Source organism: Amblyomma americanum, chromosome 3, assembly GCF_052857255.1.
Source record: "Amblyomma americanum isolate KBUSLIRL-KWMA chromosome 3, ASM5285725v1, whole genome shotgun sequence".
Lineage (NCBI taxonomy): Eukaryota > Metazoa > Arthropoda > Arachnida > Ixodida > Ixodidae > Amblyomma > Amblyomma americanum.
The window spans coordinates 125,480,969-125,500,275 of NC_135499.1; the positions used below are offsets into that span (position 1 = coordinate 125,480,969).

The 19,307-nt window shown below is 45.0% G+C and overlaps 1 protein-coding gene across 1 annotated transcript in view; it reads left to right on the top strand.

The window, feature by feature from the left end:
* The window catches only part of LOC144124097 (uncharacterized), a 71,099-nt gene extending 52,954 nt beyond the window's left edge, over nt 1–18,145 (top strand). Inside the window, exons 2-3 of the mRNA XM_077656763.1 lie at nt 12,821–13,786; nt 18,132–18,145. Of these exons, the coding sequence (XP_077512889.1) occupies nt 12,821–13,786; nt 18,132–18,145 (980 nt within the window). The remainder of the gene's footprint in view (nt 1–12,820; nt 13,787–18,131) is intronic.
* The last annotated feature ends 1,162 nt before the right edge of the window (nt 18,146–19,307 follow it).

Genomic DNA, 19,307 nt, shown 5'->3' on the forward strand with positions numbered 1-19,307 from the left:
TGACCTTGTGGCGTCATCACAACCTGCTCACCGGATTGTGAGCAAACTGCCCACCTTGGTTGGTGCAATTGAATTAATCATTGGTCGCTCTGGAAAACTTGGGTCTTACAAGGTCCTCCACTGGGAGCACTTGTCATCGTATGGCAGGGCATATCGCTTAACCGCTGCACCACACTGCGCCAGGAGCGGTATGAGGACTCCCAGGGATCTAGGAAAGTAAAGTATAGAATGATCTCCTGTTTATGTAGGCAGTAACCCATTACGCTGTCGCGTCATACCCTTAAGGCGGAGCTTAAATATCCCTCTCATTTTTTTTATTTAACGAGAGTGGCATTTATTTATTTATTTTATCGGATAGCTAATAGGTGTAAAGTTCATCATTACGTGAGAATGATCATGTGTAGGGAAATATTGCTATTGATATTCGTTTCTAAGATTCGCAGTGGTGCATGTCTTCAGCATATCACGTAAGGAGCGACAAAACATTGCAAGATATTACATAAACGCACTTGAGTACTTCGATGAGCTTCAACGATTACAGAAATGGTCGTCGATGTCCTTGAACGGCCGCAACCCAGGGGTCAGGCAGGAAACCTCGGACAGACAGAAAAACTTTATTGCTGCAAGTGAGTTCTAGACCCTGCTGGGTCCCTCGGCCACTGCGCGGTCCCGCACTGCATCATGTTCGTCATGTCGGGACATGACATCGGCAGCCCGAGTCGCCGCAGCAAGCTGTGATGTCGGGTCTGTAGACGTGAGCAGGACCTCCCAGTCCTTCCAGTTCGAGATGGCGGGCTGTCCCTTCGAGGGAGGGTCAGCAGGGCAGCCGAAAAGGATGTAGGAGAGTGTGGCATGAGGGTCACCGTATAGGGGGCATGCTGGTTACGTGCAGCAATTGTGGGGATAACAGCTGACGCGATGACAGAGAGCAGGTCTGGAGGCGTCTGAAAAGGATCTGTTGGGAGTGCGTAAAGGTGTGCGCCCGCTCCCTCTACAATCCTGGATCTTGACTGTTCAGAGCCTGGAAAATCAAACCTCGGGCCAATTTATCGGCAGCCTCGTTTCCAGAGTTCCCAGAGTGAGCCGGCACCCACTGAAGCTCTACCCTGACGGTAAATGTTTAGGCAAGGGTGTTCAACGATTTCCAGGCAGGGGTGTGGCAAAGTTGGACAGAGCCGTTGTGGAGTCGCTGAAGATGTATTAGGCATCCGAATCTGCAAGGGCTAGGGCGATGGCGGTCTCCTGTGCCTCCTCGGGAGTAGAGCCTGAGGGAAGACGGTGAGTTAGGGGGTGGGGTAGGGCTTGATTGTAGGCAACTGCTGCCGCTTCATGCGCTGTAGATGCGGCGTCTACCCAAACAGCATCGTGGACTTACCCTATAATACTTATGGAGGGCATTAGCGCGAGCTACGCGGCGAGGGATATGATAATGTTGATGGATGTTTCGAGGAAGGGGTTTCACAACGAGAGGTGTATGGATATTTTGAGGGATGGCTACAAGGACTGACTGGTTAGCGGTTATGTTGATGCGGAAAGAGGAGAGTATATCGCGGCCAATGGCGCTCGCGGAAAGCCTAAGGTACTGTGTCTTAAGGTGCGCGTCAATTAGTTCCTGAATAATGTAGTGCAGCCCTAGTGCAAGGAGTTGAGCTGTGCTAGTGCTATGAGGTAGGTTCAGGGCCGCCTTAGTTGCAAGGCGGATCATGGCGTTCACGCGTTCGGTTTCCGTGCGGTTAAATTTGAGATATGCGGTTGCGTATAGAATGCGGCAAAGCGTAAATGCGTGCACTACTTTCATGTTATCCGCTTCGTCTAAACCCTTGTTAAGGGAGGACACTCGGCGTAGAAGGTGCAACACGGATTTCGTGGAGGCCTTGAGCCTTTTAAGGGTATGTTCATTTCGTCCAGAATCCTGCAAGTGGAGGCCAAGGATGCGGAGGGTGGGTGTGATGGGGATAGGGGATCCTTTTAAATTGATTTGGATGGGCGAGTTAGCGCTAGATTTTGGTCTATTTAGGAAGAGCGCGGACTTAGAGGGAGAACATTCGAGACCGATGGATGACGCGTGAAAGGAGATGGTGTTTGCTGCTAACTGAATAGTTTCCTTATTTTCCCCGTCAGAGCCATGAGTGGTCCATGTGGTAATATCATCAGCGTACAGTGTGCACTTTAGGTGTGGGCTTAGATCCAATTTGTGAGCCGAGGGGATAAGAGCAATGTTAAAGAAAAGGGTAGAAAGGACCGCCCCTTGAGGGGTTCTGAGCTCTCCGAGTGTATAAGGGGGCGTGGTAACCTGATCTATGTGCAGGGAGGCAATGCGGCCAGAGAAAAAGGCGCGAGCGTAGTTGTAGGTTTTAGGGCCTACCTGTAGAGCCGGCAGTTTCCATAAGATGGCATCCTGTCGAATCCTGTCAACTGCCTTGGTGAGGTCAACTGCAAGGATAGCTTTAGTGTGGTGGGGGATGGTATCATCAAGCACGTCATGCGTAATTTCAAGTAGGGGATCCTGCGCAGATAGACGCGTACGAATGCCGAGCATACTGTGAAAGAAAAGGAGGTTGTTTGCCATGTACGTTGTTAGCCGAGCAATAATTATGTGCTCGAAGACCTTGCCAGACAGGATGTAAGATATATATGGGGCGGATATTTTCTAGGGTGATAGGCTTGTCGGGTTTTGGAATAAAGATGATTTTCCATGCTTCCACGATTTACTGCAGCTGCAGAGTAGCAACAAGTCAAGACCTGAATGCATCCTTCCACTCACCCTGACGCTGGCGACAATGTTGCAGGAAATCTCACATACCCATTTAACGCCACATGGGCAGGGGGCTCAAAATCTCAGCAGGGGCCGTATTTGCTAGCCTTTAGCTTTGTTATCATTTCCTTTAGTCTTATGTCATTGGTCGCTTTTCCCAGTGACGTCAACCTTTGGGTATCGCTGGTATTAGCAGAAACACTCCCACGACACCATTCACTTGCATTAATGTACCTCCACGTCCCTGCCCCCTGGCTTACCATCGCCGACGCTTACGAATAACGAAGCACCGCGACGTGGTCTACACGTCTGGTTAGCTTTATCGGCGCTAATACTTTTTGGCGAATAAAACTGATTAACTTACTCACCTTTGCGCCAGCGTTAGGGTGAATAGAAGGACGCATGCTGGTCTTGACTTGTAAATGTGCAGCTGCAGTGTTACGAAATTACACTAAAGAACAAGCATTTTTCAGAATGTAAGGAAGCATGCTTGTGATTCTGTTTGCGCACACGCGCTTATCTAGGATGCTTGTAGAAGCTGCATCTTGAGTCTGCATTCGCACTTTGTTAATGGTAGAAATTGTCAGGGTTTTTACCTGGTTCAAGCGATTTTACTCCGAAAGCACAGTCGCATTCGTGGACGAAGAAGACTGTGCGCAATGCACAGCGCGAGAACGGCTTGCATTCTTGGAAAACGAAGAGGCGCTGGTTCTGCGACAGCCTGCGGCTGCGGGGTAGCGGTGTTGCTTGCTTGCTCAATTTCTCCTTCTTCTTGTCTGTGCCTGCTTGCTCCTGTTCTAGGGTGATTGGCACGGGACGAAGGATTAATGTCTACTTCTCCCGGTCAGGGGTTTTCCCATTGTTCGGTATCTCTTCCTCAAGGCCAGCTCCCAATTGATCTCCTTTTCCGCAGTGGCGATTCCTGCATTCCAGTCGCTTTAGTGCCTTCTGATGGACGCTCTATCCAACTAAACAACCCGGAGGCAGTGCATTCGGCTCTTCAGTCCACATCGAAGCTCTTCATGCACATTACTGATGTCCGGCAGTTCGGCAGGGGTGGTATTTTGTGCAGGTCGCCGGATAAAGACTGTATTGAAGACCTGCTAAAGTCTACGACCTTCGCCAACCACCCGGCGAGCGCATTCATTCCGCCTCATCTAGCATGTTCCAAGGGCTTGGTCCGAGGGGTCGACTCTCGATTGAGCCCTATGGAAACGCTTGAGAACCTCTCACCTGCAGGAGTGATAGCTGTCCATCGATGCAGCAGGATGGTTGACGGAGTAAAAATTCCTACGGAGTCCGTCATTGCCACATTTGCAGGAATATTTTGCCCATCAGAGATAAAGGTGTGGCAATTGGTATTTCGAGTAGATGCTTTTAACTCTCGCCATCTTCAGTGTCAAAACAGCTGGAGATTTGGCCACAGCCGAAAAGTCTGCAATTCGGCCTTACTCTGCTGTGCATGTGGGGAAAGTCATGGAAGAGAGGAATGTCCCGAACAGCAGGAGAAATGTTGTTTTTGTAGTGGTGCTCACCCTGCTAATTCGCCTGACTGTCCTGCACGAGCACAAGAAGTTCAGGTGCTCGAGCTTATGGACAAATAGAGATGCACGCGGAGAGAAGCTTTTGCCGCAGTCAAGGAGAGAACCTCTGGCTACTCTAGTGTGCCCGCCAAATGCCCACCCGTAATGGATGCCAGTTGGTCCCAGGCTATCACAGCGGTAGTTGAGAAAGTTGTGGCAAATGCAATGGATCGCAGTATGGAAATCGTATCCACGTGCATTTCGCAGGTCATAGCTACTCAGATGACCAATCTGCTGCAGATGCCCACCGCTGCGCTTTTGACTTCTTTGGCTACGGAAGCTGCTCCTCCTTCTGTGGTCATCAATTGCGCTCCACAGGGCCAAAAACAATATGAGCAACAAAAGACTTCTGAGGTCTCTCTTCCGAGCAGCGTTATGAACGCATCATCTATGGACTGTGTGGATATGGAGTCAGATATCCGCGCCCAGAAACGAAGTGGGTCTCCTCTGAATATTGCATGACCATCTTGCCCTAGTCGAAAACAAAGAAAAATGGAGCTAGTCAAAATCCTAAGACCAGGATTCTAGAAAAGGCAGTCGCGGCTGCGGCACTCCTGCCAAGATGGGGTTCTGAAGTGTAATCCAGTGGAATTGCCGTTGTATGCTCTTAGCTTCAACAGATTTAAATTGCCTATGCAATCAGCTTATACCAGACTTAAATGTATTAAAGGAAACATAGCTAACTACAAATTTTAATTATCATCTCCAAAATCACCGTCCATTCCGGCTTGACCGGTCATCACGAGGGCGAGGGTTGTTAGTGCTAATCTCTACAAACTTTTGTCACAGGGCATGCATTTCTTTCCAATATGCGGACAATGAATGTGAAATTTTTGCGGTTGACCTCAGTGTCCTAGGTAGCCCTTTACGGTAGCTAATGCATATTTCCCTTCAGGTGTGCAAAGCGCTCGGCCCCTTGACTCACTCATCTCTAGTAGCCGTTCTCAGATTTTATTACTTAGTGACTTCAATTCGCACCATGTGACGTGGGGGTTTAAAACAGCTTTGGTTCTGTTATTTGATTGGGTTTCTAAGAAGAACTTGATCTGCAACAATTCCTGATTGCCTACGTTTGTTCGGAGTCAATGCAGCTCTGCCTTAGATTTAAGTCCCCCTCCTTCCCCCCCCCCCCCCCCCCCCCCCGAGTCTGTCACGTCTTGGGCGCCTGTTGACTGTGCAGCAAACAGTGATCATATACCGATTAGTTTCAAGTTTGCGTGTAAATGAACTCTTTTCGAGCGACATCAGCGCACGTTAATAAATTAAAGTTGCTTTAAAGACACGCTAAAATCAGCTCTAAAAATCACTTCAGACAGATGCGCTGACAAAAGTGCCGAATGCAAGGCTACACATCTATGTTCAGTACGGGAACATGCAAGGCAAACGTCTGAATTTTTGGTCAAGGATACCAATGGTGCAATCGTGAACAATTGCTGGAATGCTTAGTGCACGCGTGCATATAGACGACGGAAAGCAGCTTGGAAGAAACTTCTCATCATTCAATGCCCGAAAAATTGGTTGGATTATAAGTATATTTCAGCAACATTTAAGCGAACTGTCTCCCGCGCAAACGAGGAGCTTAATACAAATCATTATGATTTCATTTCGCAATCAGGAAATAAATAGCTTTGCTTAATTTCATGAGGCGCAAGAAGGTGATTGCACCGGCTGTCAACATTGAATCCCTCGTTCAGTCCCCTACTGACATCGCTAAGGCCTTAGAGGACATTGCGTGTGGCTTAGAGCTTCGCGCTTTACATCTGCTCTACCTTCTCCAGCTATATTCACATGCACCTCAAGTGATTTCACGTAGGTCTCTATGCCTGAGCTGTCGCAAATTGTTCTGCTCTTGTCCCTAGCGGCTTCTAGCCCCGATAAGGTCACTTCATCTATGATCAAATTTTTTTTTTCAGTGAATCTCTTGAAAACCTATTGGCCCTTGTTTAATTCCATTAAAGGTCCTTGGATACCCCATGAGTGGCGTCTTGCTGAAATAGTTCCATTGCTTAAAAACAAGGGGAGGGCTTAACATTAGACAATATACGCCCTATTTCATTAACATCGAACCTTGTGAAATTGGTGGAAAGGGTCCTTCTCAGCCGTGTCATGTCATTCATTTCAGATAATGCTGTATTGAATCCATGCCAAATTGGTTTCAGGCCGGGTTGTTCATTTTGGTGCGCTCATACTGACCTAGAGAGTCGTATTAAAATAACTCGCAACAGAAAACAGTTTGCTGCGCATGTCACTTTGGATGTCAGTAAAGCATACGATTGCGTTGAGCACCCGACTCTGTTACTCAGATTACTGGAACTCAACTTCCCAAACTATTTTGTAGCCTCTATTTCTGCTTTTTTGGAAAATAGAGAATTTTATTTCTGTCAAAATAGTGTTTCCTCTAAGAGATTTCAACAGACAAGAGGTGTACCGCAAGGATCAGTTCTCTAACCCTTTCTTTTTAACATTTTTCTCCGCTCAATTTCATGCATTCAAAATGTGAAAATTTATGTCTACGCCGACGGTATTACATTTTTTTTGCATCAGCATCTGACATTCACACTCTTTATCAAACCTTGCAAAACTACCTCAATGCTATTGACAGCTATGTTAATTCATCAGTCCCTCAATTAGAAGAAATGCGATTGTTAGTATTTCCTGTTTATGTTCCCGTAAATATCTTCCCGGTCTATAGAAATAACATAATTCCCCGAGTACAGACGGTGAAGTAGCTCGGAATAATATACGACACTACTCTATCCTGGCGGCCACACACTGAGCAAGCTTCTGCAAAAAGAGTTTGGGCCATTGGCATCCTGCCCAGGCTTTGTAGTGCTCGGTCAGGCATGAGAAGGCATACACTTCTGTTGATTTATAAAATGTACGTCCACCCAATTTTGGAGTTCGGCTGCGTTTTATTCTCAGGAGCTCCTGCCTATAAACTTCGCACTCTTGTTTTCTTGGACAGAGAGACATTGCGCCTCTGTCTGTGGCTTCCAAAATATGCTGCCAATGCTGCTCTGCACCTTGAGGCGCGAGTTCCATTTTTTTAAGCTAGGTTTTTCCTTTTAACAGTTCAAGCAATTATAAAATTGTGCGAGTCACCTCTTCACGCCTCTAGTATAATATTTCTTAGTCAACCTGCACTCCTTTTTAGTGCCGCTTGGTCTCGTTTGTACTCCCCGCCGATATGTTTCGTGCAGTGCCTCCTTGATCCCTTAAACATTCATTTCACAGATGTCCACCAAATGTATAACAACCCATCTTCGATCCAGATTGAATTCGATGACATTTTTCCATCGAATGCAAACCTGCAGCACTTTCCTCTTCTTCAGAGTTTGTTGTAGGACGACCTAAGGTCGTTTCCCTCTCATATTCTTATTGCTACCGATGACTCGCAGGACAGCAAAAAAGCAGGTGTCGGAATGCTTTCACCTTCACTGGGTTGGTCTTTTTCCCTCCGTGCTCCTGACTTCACTCCAATTTATTTGGTTGAATTAAATTATTAGCAGTAATCTTAGCCTTACGAAAATTAGGAACTACCGTTTCCCAGGTCGTGGTTATGACGGACTCTCTGTCCATTTGCTCTTCATTATTCTCACCCACTGAGTCTCTGGCATTACACCTTTTTAAGTTCCTGATCCCACTCTATCTAAGTTCGGTAAGATTGCTTTGGGTACCGGGGCACATGGGCTTTCACTTAAATGAGGTTGAAGATTCCTTAGCAAGGGCCTCTCTCGGCGGCCCAATTATTGCTGTCCTGCCAACGTGTGCATATACAGCTGCGGTGACGTTTCGCAGCTACATAATATTTCAGCAATTTGCTGCCTAGACTCTTACATCATCTCTCGAATATCACCATCTTCTGCATCCTTGGAGTACCAAAGACTGGCTCTCGCGCAGGCTAGAGGCCTCTTTCACGCGTTTGCCTTGCCGGGTTGACCTTCTAAATTTCTACCTTCGCAGATCTGGCCTGGCGGTTTCCTCATTGTGTCCTTTTTGTGCCGAACCTGAGACAGTAGATCACTTCCTGCTGTTCTGCCGCCGCTTCTCTCATTTGAGGAAGCGTCTTTTGCGAATTCCGTTTCATCAAAGGGGTTTGTTTGTGTCCTCTGCGGTTTTTACTTCCACTGGCGCTTCTTTGCTTGCACGAAGCGACAGGAGTGCGCGCTCTGCTGTGCAAAATATTCTTCAAGAAACGCCGCGACTCCCATTATAATTTCTTTTTCCCGCTCTCAGTCAGTACGACATTGAAACATTACAAACATTGTATACTATTATGCACATTAAACCATTGTCCCGTCTTCGATCTCCAAGTTAACAGGACGCCTGTCCTTGCGTCTTCCAATCTATGAGCCTACACACTATTACTACTCCTTTTCTCGTCAAAACGTTCCTGTATCCAGCAATTACCCGCCTGTGTCTTGGCCACTCCCCCGGAGTGGGTATGTGCCAGCATTGTTTGAAGCCAACCAACCAACCAACACGAGGCGTGCTCGGCGGCCTTGTGCTCTCGCTCAGCGGCCTGTTAAGCTGATCTGTGCGCGGCGCCGCAGGTTGGGCTTCCAGTCGTGGATATTGATGTTGACTTCTTTTGAAACCTAGGATAGTGTTGCTTTTGCTGAGCGACGCACAAGATCCAAAGATGACAAGGTTCTTGGTAGGCGTTGATTAGCGTATGAGTGTTTTCGCTCTAAAAGTAGCACAGGAAACAATACATCGTCAAGCTTGTTAGAGCATGCAGAAAGCAGGGAGCGAGCAATATGGATCACAGATCAGCCGGACCGTTACATAGGCGGGGTGCGTTTCTTGCGACGAAATCAACCACGTTGATTTTCTAATACGCAGCCATGGTTGCTGTAGCCGTAGCGTTTTAAGATTAGAGGCGGCGCTTGCTTCCGCAAGCACAACTTAAGTACTAAATCAGCGAACACAAATGTATAGGTTTATGTGTCCGCACACAATTATACCTTCAGGGCACGTAAAAAGACTGCTGATTTTCGGCAAATTCTTTTCCATACCTCTCATGTCTATATCAACTATCCACAATAAAAACCTGCGTTGTGCATCTCCTAGCACCAAAGGCAATGTCGAGAGGCTCCGCGTTCTGGTGTATTATCAGCTCGTCTTTCTCAACTTTCAAAAAGTGCAACTTCTTAAATGCCTAGTCCACGTATTGTGTCCCGTTCTTTTAGCTGTCACATACAGTGTTTCGAAAAGAAGTCATTCATTCTTAAAAAAGACTAAATGAGCAGTTTGTGTTCACTTTTGGATAGCTGCATAGATATACTTGATTGTTTGTTGTTCTGGCTATGACGTAGAACAGCATGCATTGAACTCGACCTTTCAAGATGCTGAACTTTCTTGCATGCAACTGTAATATTCGCAACCCAGAGCACCGCGCCTTTCAGAATCTCGAAATGGGAGTCACACACCAGAATATTTTGCCTGCAGAGTTCCAAAGTGATTGGAGCAAAAAGAACAATAAGTACGAAACCATCGTACATTTAGAAGTGATGCCTTCAAATGCTTCAGTTTTATACAACCACATGACAGGAAGTACGGGAGTGAGAGTTTGTGTGCGTGGGTAGCATTCACGTGTAGTGGATGGTAATGTAGCTCCTAGCAGGGATGGTATTCTCAATGCGGAAGTCGCTGCGTATTTCATTTCTGCTTCGTGGCTGGCTTCCAGGAGCTCTAAGAGTGTGCGTATTCGTTTTTTTTTTTTGCGCCTGCAAATACGTGCGCTTTCCTACGAAGCCGCGGTGTCGGATGCAATGCTTGGTGTTGGCATGGCAACAACGAACTGAAAGTGACCGCAGTGAGGACTAAAAATACCTTCTCATGCTTACGCTTTCCTGGCTCACATAAACTGCCCCTGAGGCCTCCATAGAAAAACATTGCTTCTTAATTCACCAAGGAGACGCTTACGCTAAAGCTTTGTACTCGCAGTAGCCTCGTCTTTAGCGGCCATTCCCAGCGGAATGAAAACATGGTTCATACATGTCCGTAACACTATGGATAATTTGGACTGTTTTCAATTTATACATTGCGTTTATCGGTAGCACTTGAACTGAGTTTAAATTGCTCATGCTTCACTGAGTACTCCACGAAAAAACAATATTTCGTTTTGCCCGTTTTCGCTGAGGTTATAAAGATTCAAGGTAGTTACAGCAGTGCTACCTCAATACTGTGAACTATAATTTAGGTTGCTCTCAAGAACGAAAAATTAAGGATGACTTGAAATAAGATACTACAACCTTGACGAGCATTAAATATAACTTACCATCCTTAAGCAACGTGCGAGCAAGCCTTGCTCAATATCTGTTTCCAAGTCCATGTCTAAGTCAAATTATATGGCTGAGCGTTCGTTAAGGATAATTTGTGTTAGCTGTATGCCACGTTTTTATGTATATTTGTTGAGCAAAAATCTTTTATTCGTTGAGTGAAGCGTTGGATATTAATTTATATTACCGTTGACGGGTTGAAGACACACTGAGCCCCCTTTTTCACAGAACATAATATGACTGGCTGGAAAACCATATGAATTCACGTACGGCGCACATTTAGAGCTCATGGATTTTCAGCCGTATTATTGAAAATGTCCGAATAATTATATTCTTAATATTGGAAGTTGTTTCGGCAACGCAAAATCACCTATAGTGTGCTTTAATAAAATATTACACAGCGTGTGATTCAAAGGATTTACAGGATCAGGCAGCACTTGCCTGGCTCACCGTAGAACTTCACAACGATCCTTTCTTCTAGGCACGAAATCGCTCTAAAATTAGTCCAATAGGAATTTTCAATGCAGCTGCCAACACTGACTCCGTAAAAATTGCTTTACGCGCTTCGAAATTTAGTTTTAAAAGTCGCGCGCGCAAAGGTGTATCTCTCACTCCGAAGAGCTAGGGAGGCGTCTGTGTCATAAACAGGACTAGGGAAAATTAATTGCCCTTTGCAGCTGCGCTCATTTCTAAAGAAAAAATTCTTCTTTTGAGCAGGTTCAGGAGAGTATGGTGAAGATGAGGGCTTTTCATTACGTTCTGCTCATATGTTGTAGGCTGCTGTAGCAAGAAAATCACCTTGCTACTTCTCTGTTGAAAATTACGCCGTTTCAATCTTGATGGTGAACGTTGTCTCGTGAAAGATAAGTTAAATATTGTTGGAGTCTAGTAGCCATTCTTTGATTTTGTTAAGCCCGTGGTTTAACCGTATCTCTCTCCGAGGGTTCCTGAGCTCTAAACAATTTTCCAATTTCCCTACACGCAGTTTCACTCACAGACCAGTATCCGCATAAGAGGTTCTATTACGGGCAGCACTCTCAAATCTTTCTTAACGTGCGACGCAGAAGTGTTCAGAAACATACGCAGTGTTTCCTATCAAAAAAGAAATAATTTATGAGGAGTAAAGGAAGGCAGTTATAGATAGATTTGCGCAGGAGCACGTGGGCGTTATGTGTTGCCAAGCTCCAAGTGGTAGACGAGGACTGTAGTTGAAATACGTAAAAGTTTAGGCTAATCTCTAAACTCGACTTAAGAAAACATGCATCTAATAAAAGCAATGTAAACCATAAAGCTGGCTGGCGTAGTTCAGTATCAAAATGTCAAACACGCAGTGTGCAATCATTCAATGGTGCATATTATATGGAAAACAGCTACGCCTTATGAACCATTGAATGCAGTCTGCTTGCGAGTGCAATCTATACAAAAAATAACTGGTTGCTAGAATTTTTAGACAAGAACTCTTTCGAAGACGAGCACGGCTTTACATGGTGGCTCTTGAAAATTACTTGCATTACCATGGGCCGAAAGCATGCTACGGTCCGATGTGTTCAGCCTGTTGAGCACTGACGAATATCTCCGCCCTAGTTTATGAACCAAAATATGCTTATCTTGACTTTATAATTTGATTCTTCCTGCCTAGAACAAACAGTAGTTTCAGAAGATTCTTTCACTCACAAACAGAAGGGGATATGCTAAGGTAGCACTATAGATGTCTTCTGTGTGCGAGTTCTTCAGGGCTTTGTAAGTCAGCGAATAGATTCCTGACATATGCTGCACTGTATGCTATCCATAACACCAGTAGGCAATGCGGTGGTGAATGCATAGCAGAGGACAAAACCATGTTTTCGTGTACTTAGCTTAATAAAATGGCCCCCTTCACAACATGCAATTCAACAGTTAACTCGTCTTGCCTTTATGTGTAGACACCCAAAAGCACGGACCTTACTCTTCTAAATAGTTTATGTGTGTGCGCGTGCGTGTGTTTGTGAAAGGGTGAAATGAGAGAGGCACGCCATTGCCATCAACGACAACTGATAATCAAGAGAATTCAAGGCGCATTTTCCCTCACAAAAGCAATGATTTCATTCCGGGTGCGACCGTACATTTGTACGGCAGCTTAAACAATGAGAAACCGGAAAGACAAACAGTTACGTTCTCTGAAGTCTAAGGTTGGACGAAATCTTGTCCAACCTTATTAGACTTCACTGACTTCACTGAAAAAGTGCGTGACGTCGTGGTGGAGGATGACGACATCATTGTGTCTTTTGACATTACGTCGCTCTTCACCAGCGTCCCTGTCGATCTAGCGGTAGATGTTTGCGCGGCTGCCCTCCAAAATGACGATAAGCTCAGCGAAAGAACACCCCTTGAGGCACAGGACCTGTCACGGTTGTTGAAGTTTTGCCTCGAAAACACGTACTTCGTTTTTCGAGGTTCGTTCTACAAGCAGTTGCACGGAACTGCAATGGGCGCTTCCATTCCTGTCACGGCCGCCAACCTGACCATGGAAGCCATCGAAAACCGGGCTCTGGCCTCCTTCCATCCACGACCTAATGGTTTCCTTCGGTACATCGACGACTGTTTTTGTATAGTCAAGAAGGACGCACTTGCCGCGTTCACCAGGCACATTAACAGCATGGAAAAGGCCATACAGTTCACTGTCGAGGAGGAGGTTGGCAACCAACTACCATTCTTGGACGTGTTAGTGGAGCGAGTGGGCCATAACCTCTCCTTTCGAGTGTTCAGGAAGTCGACCCACACGAGCAGGTACCTACATTTTAACTCAGTGAGCCCGGCCTGCCACAAACGTGCTGTTGCGGCTTCACTCATCGAAAGGTCGAGAAAAATTTGCTCACGACATCAAGACCATGCCTCGGACCTGGTGCAAGTGCGCCGTGAGTTGACGACTTGCGGCTACCCCAGGAAATTTCTAGCCTCCGTGGAACGCCGCTCAGTGCTCCTAGAGAACACGGCCCGCAACCATTGCCAGTCACGTGCCGCCATCCCCTATGTGCCTGGTGTAAGCGAAGCACTGGGACGTGTGCTGCGCTCGTACGACGTTCACGTTGCCCACGTTCTCACCCACAAGTTACGGCACGAACTTGTGAATGTGAAGGAAAAGCTGGAAAAGGAAAAATTTCCGGGCGAAGTGTACCGGATCCCTTGTGATGAGTGCGATTATGTATACATAGGCGAAAGCGGGAATTTTCGAAGGCGCCTGAAAGAGCACAAGAAGGACGTAGAAAACCAAAAAGTAGTTGCCAACGCTCTTGCGGAGCATGCCGTATCAGTAAAACATCGTATCTGCTGGAATGAGGCCTCTATTATCGCCAAAGAAAGAAACGGGCTTACACGCCAATATCTTGAGTCGCTGGCGATACAAACGACTAAAAAAACACTTAATCGCAATGACGGCAATCTCCCGCCAGTGTATGCAAGATGCCTCGGACGATTATTGAAACGTATTTAAGAGCCGGGTTTTTTAGTAAAGCCTTCAGTGAACAAGGCTTCCGTAAGGAAGCCGAAACGTCGTTTATTGACACAAGCATTTGGTCGGCGATTCATGTATTTTTGTTTTCCTATGAAGTTACGTTCTCTATCTCACCCAAAAATTCCAAAACTAAAACATGATTATTGCCACCATGAACTCGTATGTTGTACTTGCTATTTCAGTGAATAATAATGTGCTATTTCAGTGAACTTTCTTAAGGAAAGAATTATCGAACTCGATGCGCCTGCCTGTCTCTTTTCGGCGTAACTACCCGACATAGCGTCTGTACCCATCCAGCCCTTGTAATTAACGCTTTTAAACATATATTTGCCCACATCTCAGCAAGTGATTTCTGATAGATCTTGTCTTTTCGGGAGAACATAGCTTGAGCTAAAGCAACATTAGCGCAGATTATTAAAAAGCGTGCGTGTTCACTTCCTTTCAAATCGCGCTTCTTCGAGTTGGATACCTTTCCGAAGGAGTTCTGAACGTCAAAACGGTTCTTAGGCACAGAAATCAGTTTAGAAAAAACTCCGAATCAAGAGATGTAGGAACATAACCTAATCAAGATTAGGTTCTTTCTGTGCGTATATTTTTTACAAAGAAGACGAAATGAGGAAGGCGGCAGCTGCTGTATGCACGTAATTCTTGTAATCTGTGTTGCCTGTGTTTAACGCCCACCACATAAATTCTAGTTCGAGCGGCTAACAAAAGCAATAAAAATACAGATTATCACTTTATTCAGAATTTTTGATCGGCTAAATCAGGGCAACTGAGGAGAATTCTGAATTACAACTGATACGCATAACAGCTTGAATCTTTACGAACAAGAACTCTCTCCACGCCGCTCACGAAAAATATAGGCACAATATGCCTTGACTTCAATTGCTCATGATGATGATCGATTTTAATGGCGCAAGGGCATCTATGGCCAAAAAGCGCCATGGCACAATCTTGCTTCTTCTACTCAAGGTGGGGTTAAAGACCCCTTTCCCAAGCATTTCACCCTAAATAAGCGGACGAGCACCAGACCAGGGGAAAGCTTGTACCCATTGTATCACCGGTGGGTACCCGGCGGCACTGAAAATCGAACCCCGCACCTGCCGCATGCGAGGCGGATTCTCAACCACTCGGCCACCGCGGCGGTACTTCAATTCCTCAAAGTTTGTATCTTCACGTGGTGTTCAGATATCTTGGCAGTATTGGTAGCATGGACAGCGAGAACTTTAAACGCGGTCACAGTAGCTCAGCAGTTTTGTTCATTATTCTGAAACCAGCTGTCATTAAGATGGCATGAGCCTGAACATGGTTTTCATCAGTAGGCTGTAAAGCAATTGAAAAGCTACGCTTTTAAAACTTACAAAGACTCTTAAAGACACACACAGCTTGCTTTAGAGTTCAAAACAAGATTAACATTTTGTGCACTAACTTTATTTTTGTTTTATTTTTTCTGGTAATGTACCTTTTTCTTAACAACACTGTCGGCAGAGTGTTGAAATTTTCTGGAAGAGTACCAACTAGTGGTTTATACAACTGATACCAAAATTATTCACTTAGAAAAAAAAATACATTTATGTTTTTTTTTTTTGTAGATGCAAAACAATTGCCACCCATGAACGGTTTTTTTCTCGGTCAGCAAGATCAAAGGGAATTTCGCTATTGATTCTGATACTTTTCATGCAAATGGCTTTGAATGACCTAAGTGAAAAAAAAATTACATATACAGTGTGATTACTGAGCAAAATGTACGCAAACCTGCAGAAACATTCGTCTGAAAACAAAAAACGCCAATAAATTGTTTGAACACCGTTTTATTCGCCAAAAGTTCTCTTGCCTGAAGGGCTGCGGGAGGAGCTCTAGTGTCTGAAAAATGTACTACGAACAAGGCCGAACGAAAACCTAAACACAAACTTGTGTTTAAGGTGAAAAGCTTAAGGTCAGTGAATTTTTCCAAGTATCCCTAACAAAGAGACCACGAGGAAACGTGACCGCATTTCCTGTCGACGTGATGATGAAAAGGGGCCGAGAAATTGTTTGTGAACGAGTGAATACTCAAATCTAACATATTTTCTCAATGGTGAAGAAACTTTCTATCAGAACTTTAGCAAAGTGAAAAGTTGGGGTGGTTGGTGCATGATCTTGTGGCAGGAACCGCGAAGGCACAGTCGGGACACGACGCTATCAGAAGATTGCAAAACCTCATATCGATTATTTAGACAAAATAAAATTTTACTCCAATTTCTGATGTCGTTAACGGCAAAGTTGAAAGTGGCTTTGGGCTCAGTTCTGAAACAAAGCTTGTAAAAATAGATTATTTTGTTTTAGTCATGCTAATCATGGCCGCTTTACTTTCCTGTGATAAAATTCAGGAAGACTGCAAACACGATAAAAAAAATATCTGCATAAACATTATTGTAAATGGCCAAGCCAGGCAAATGGTGTCATTAGAGTACAAAGGTTCGCAAAATGCAATATCTGGAGAGCAGCACATGTGCTCTTCAATGCATTCACATGAGCTGCAGGTTACATAAAAAATTTGGCAATGCAGACGAAGAACAGCATTGCGCTAGAGTAATACTGTAGTTGAAAACCGTTATTCATTGATGCAAGCTTCGAGATTGTTTCTTCTTTTTTCGCTATACCTGGCAACAACCGAAGCCTGATATATAGCAATCTAAGGAAATCGAGAAATAGTTCGATTTATCGAACTGTTTCGAAATACATTTACCGCAAGGTAGAGAGACGCCTTTCTTCCAGCGACACGCCGCCTGCCTGTAAATGTTCACAGGGCTTACCTGCTTTCCACCGAAGCCATAGTGGTCGATTCTATCGCCCTTGTTGTTGCCTATCAATAGCCGTATAATGATGTTACTATTACATTGTAAATAGAAATATCGCTCAATAAAATTAGGTTATAGTTGATTTCCAGGATTCCCTCGGCAGCGAAGTGAGCGATGAATGCCAGGTGAGCGCCACCACTAGGCTATAGTTATTTATTTAGGTTGGCTTCATGCATCACAGCCGTGTGGCGTGGAAAGCATGTACAAGAGATAGAAATCTAAGCTCAAGTACACCCCATGTCACCCAACAATACCCCCAATCGAACAATGGAAGGCAGTGTTGAGCAGCGCGGAAGCCCCTAACGAACAGAAGACAGTCACCTGGGCTGCCATTAGTTCGTTCAAACGAAGCAGCTGTATGCTGAAACGAGTCTTCGACATAACCCGCCACTTGACCATACGCATTTAAACGACAGATTTGGAAATAGTGACGCTGAGTAGTCAAAATAAGTCGTAGCACTGCTGCAGAACCTAAGCAGTCTTGTGGCTTTCTGAAAAGCTGCACGCCATTTTCTACTGAATCTAAGGTTTACTTAAAAAAAGGCTAACTGCACGTGCAGTTCATAGTACTCCGTATGGGCACTATATGATCGATAGGATCTATCTAAGCGAAATAATACATTCCATACGCGAGATTCTGAGAAGTACCTATATTTCAATGGCATTGCAACAATTGCTTTCTGCAGTCGCTTTTTAGCAACGTGCCAAATATATTTGAAAAAAATCTAGATTGTTGCTGCCTGAACACCAGTACATTGCTTCGAGCCAACCTGCGTGACAGCTTCATAGATAGCTTCTTTTGGGTGCAAATAATGAACCTTTTGCGCTTAAAAAGTTACTGATTTCAAATCTGTATGAGTGGAAGTCCGCTGCCTCCATTTCATTAATTTTCTTTTCCATCATAAAATTGCTTTCCTCCTTCTTATGTCGAAGTGCTCATTACGGAAATATTGGCTGCAGTGGTTTGTACAACTGTTGCGGTGATGGTATGTACTATTTTATGCGCTGTGTAATATATTTTGTTGTATTTAATTTCCTTCCAAATTCATTTGTGTTGTGCAGGTCTTTGCAAACACAATGACAAAATGGGCTTATAACTCAGAGCTGAAAGCGGCCGTTTCACTTTTTTTTTCTAGACCCAATTGTTTATGCTGCTTAACATGTGATTTTTTTTCTCAGTGAACCTTCCCTAAGCACTGCTGTGCTGCCAATTGTCGGTACCCTGACCTCGTCAACTTGTTGTGATAGCTTACCGCCAGGGTATACAGTCTGCGTCTTCCTTGTGTAGTGCACTCAGGCGGTGCACTTCCGTGCGAAGAAATCTAGATCTTGTCGCAGCCTCTAGGGTCCAGAGGCAAAAATTGCGCGGAAGTAGTGCCAGATAGACCAGCAAAAGATGTAGACATGAACAACTTTCCCATAAATCAGGGACTGCTCTGTAATTTCAGTTCTTGTTACCAGGTACGCACTGCTCGGTAAGCGAAGCAGGGGGCGGCAAAAGGTTAGGTGGGCGGATGAGATTAAGAAGTTTGCAGGCAAAGGGTGGATGCAGCTGGCAAATGATAGGGTTAATTGGAGAGACATGGGAGAGGCCTTTGCCCTGCAGTGGGTATAGTAAGGCTAATGATGATGATGATGATGATGACGCACTGCTCGAGCACTCTGCACAAGGGTGACGCGGACGGTACATCAACAATGTGTACGTAAAAAGTAAACGTTTACTTGCATTGAAGTGAACTGAAAAGAAACTGTATAGCTTCCAGTTTTTGGCCAGAAGTTCTTGTTATTAGCGTGAGGTAACCTATTTTACCCGACGAGTGACATCACCGCAAGCAGTAGCCAGAACACTTGTGAATTTTCGGGCGACACAAGAGCGTGTAAATGTAAAAGAACAAAAATAGAGAAAAAAAATAGGGAATGCTTTTCAAACCTACGCTAACGCGCCTTTCACTGTTCAACCAACACTTTCCGATGGGTTTATGCATTAAAAAAATAAGAAAAAGCAACGCCCATAAATTCGGTTCATGCATAAAAGATGCGATAGCACTCTTTTTAACTGGCCATTATATTCCAATTTTATTCTATTTCAAGTCTGAGTCTACAGAATTTCACTCTCAATCTATTCCTATTCGTATTTTATATCGATCTTGACTACGCAACTGCGCAAAATGTGTCACATGGTTAGATCGCGGAGAGTCGTCATACCACTACTGGCACAATGGCGCAAAGATTAAGCGATGCGCCACTGCACCGGCAGTAGCTCTTTCTATCACAGCCACCAGTTGGGCTTGCGAGACCCCGGCAACTCTTCCCGAGCAATACGAGTACAAATAGTTCCAGCAAGCCTCACTTTTC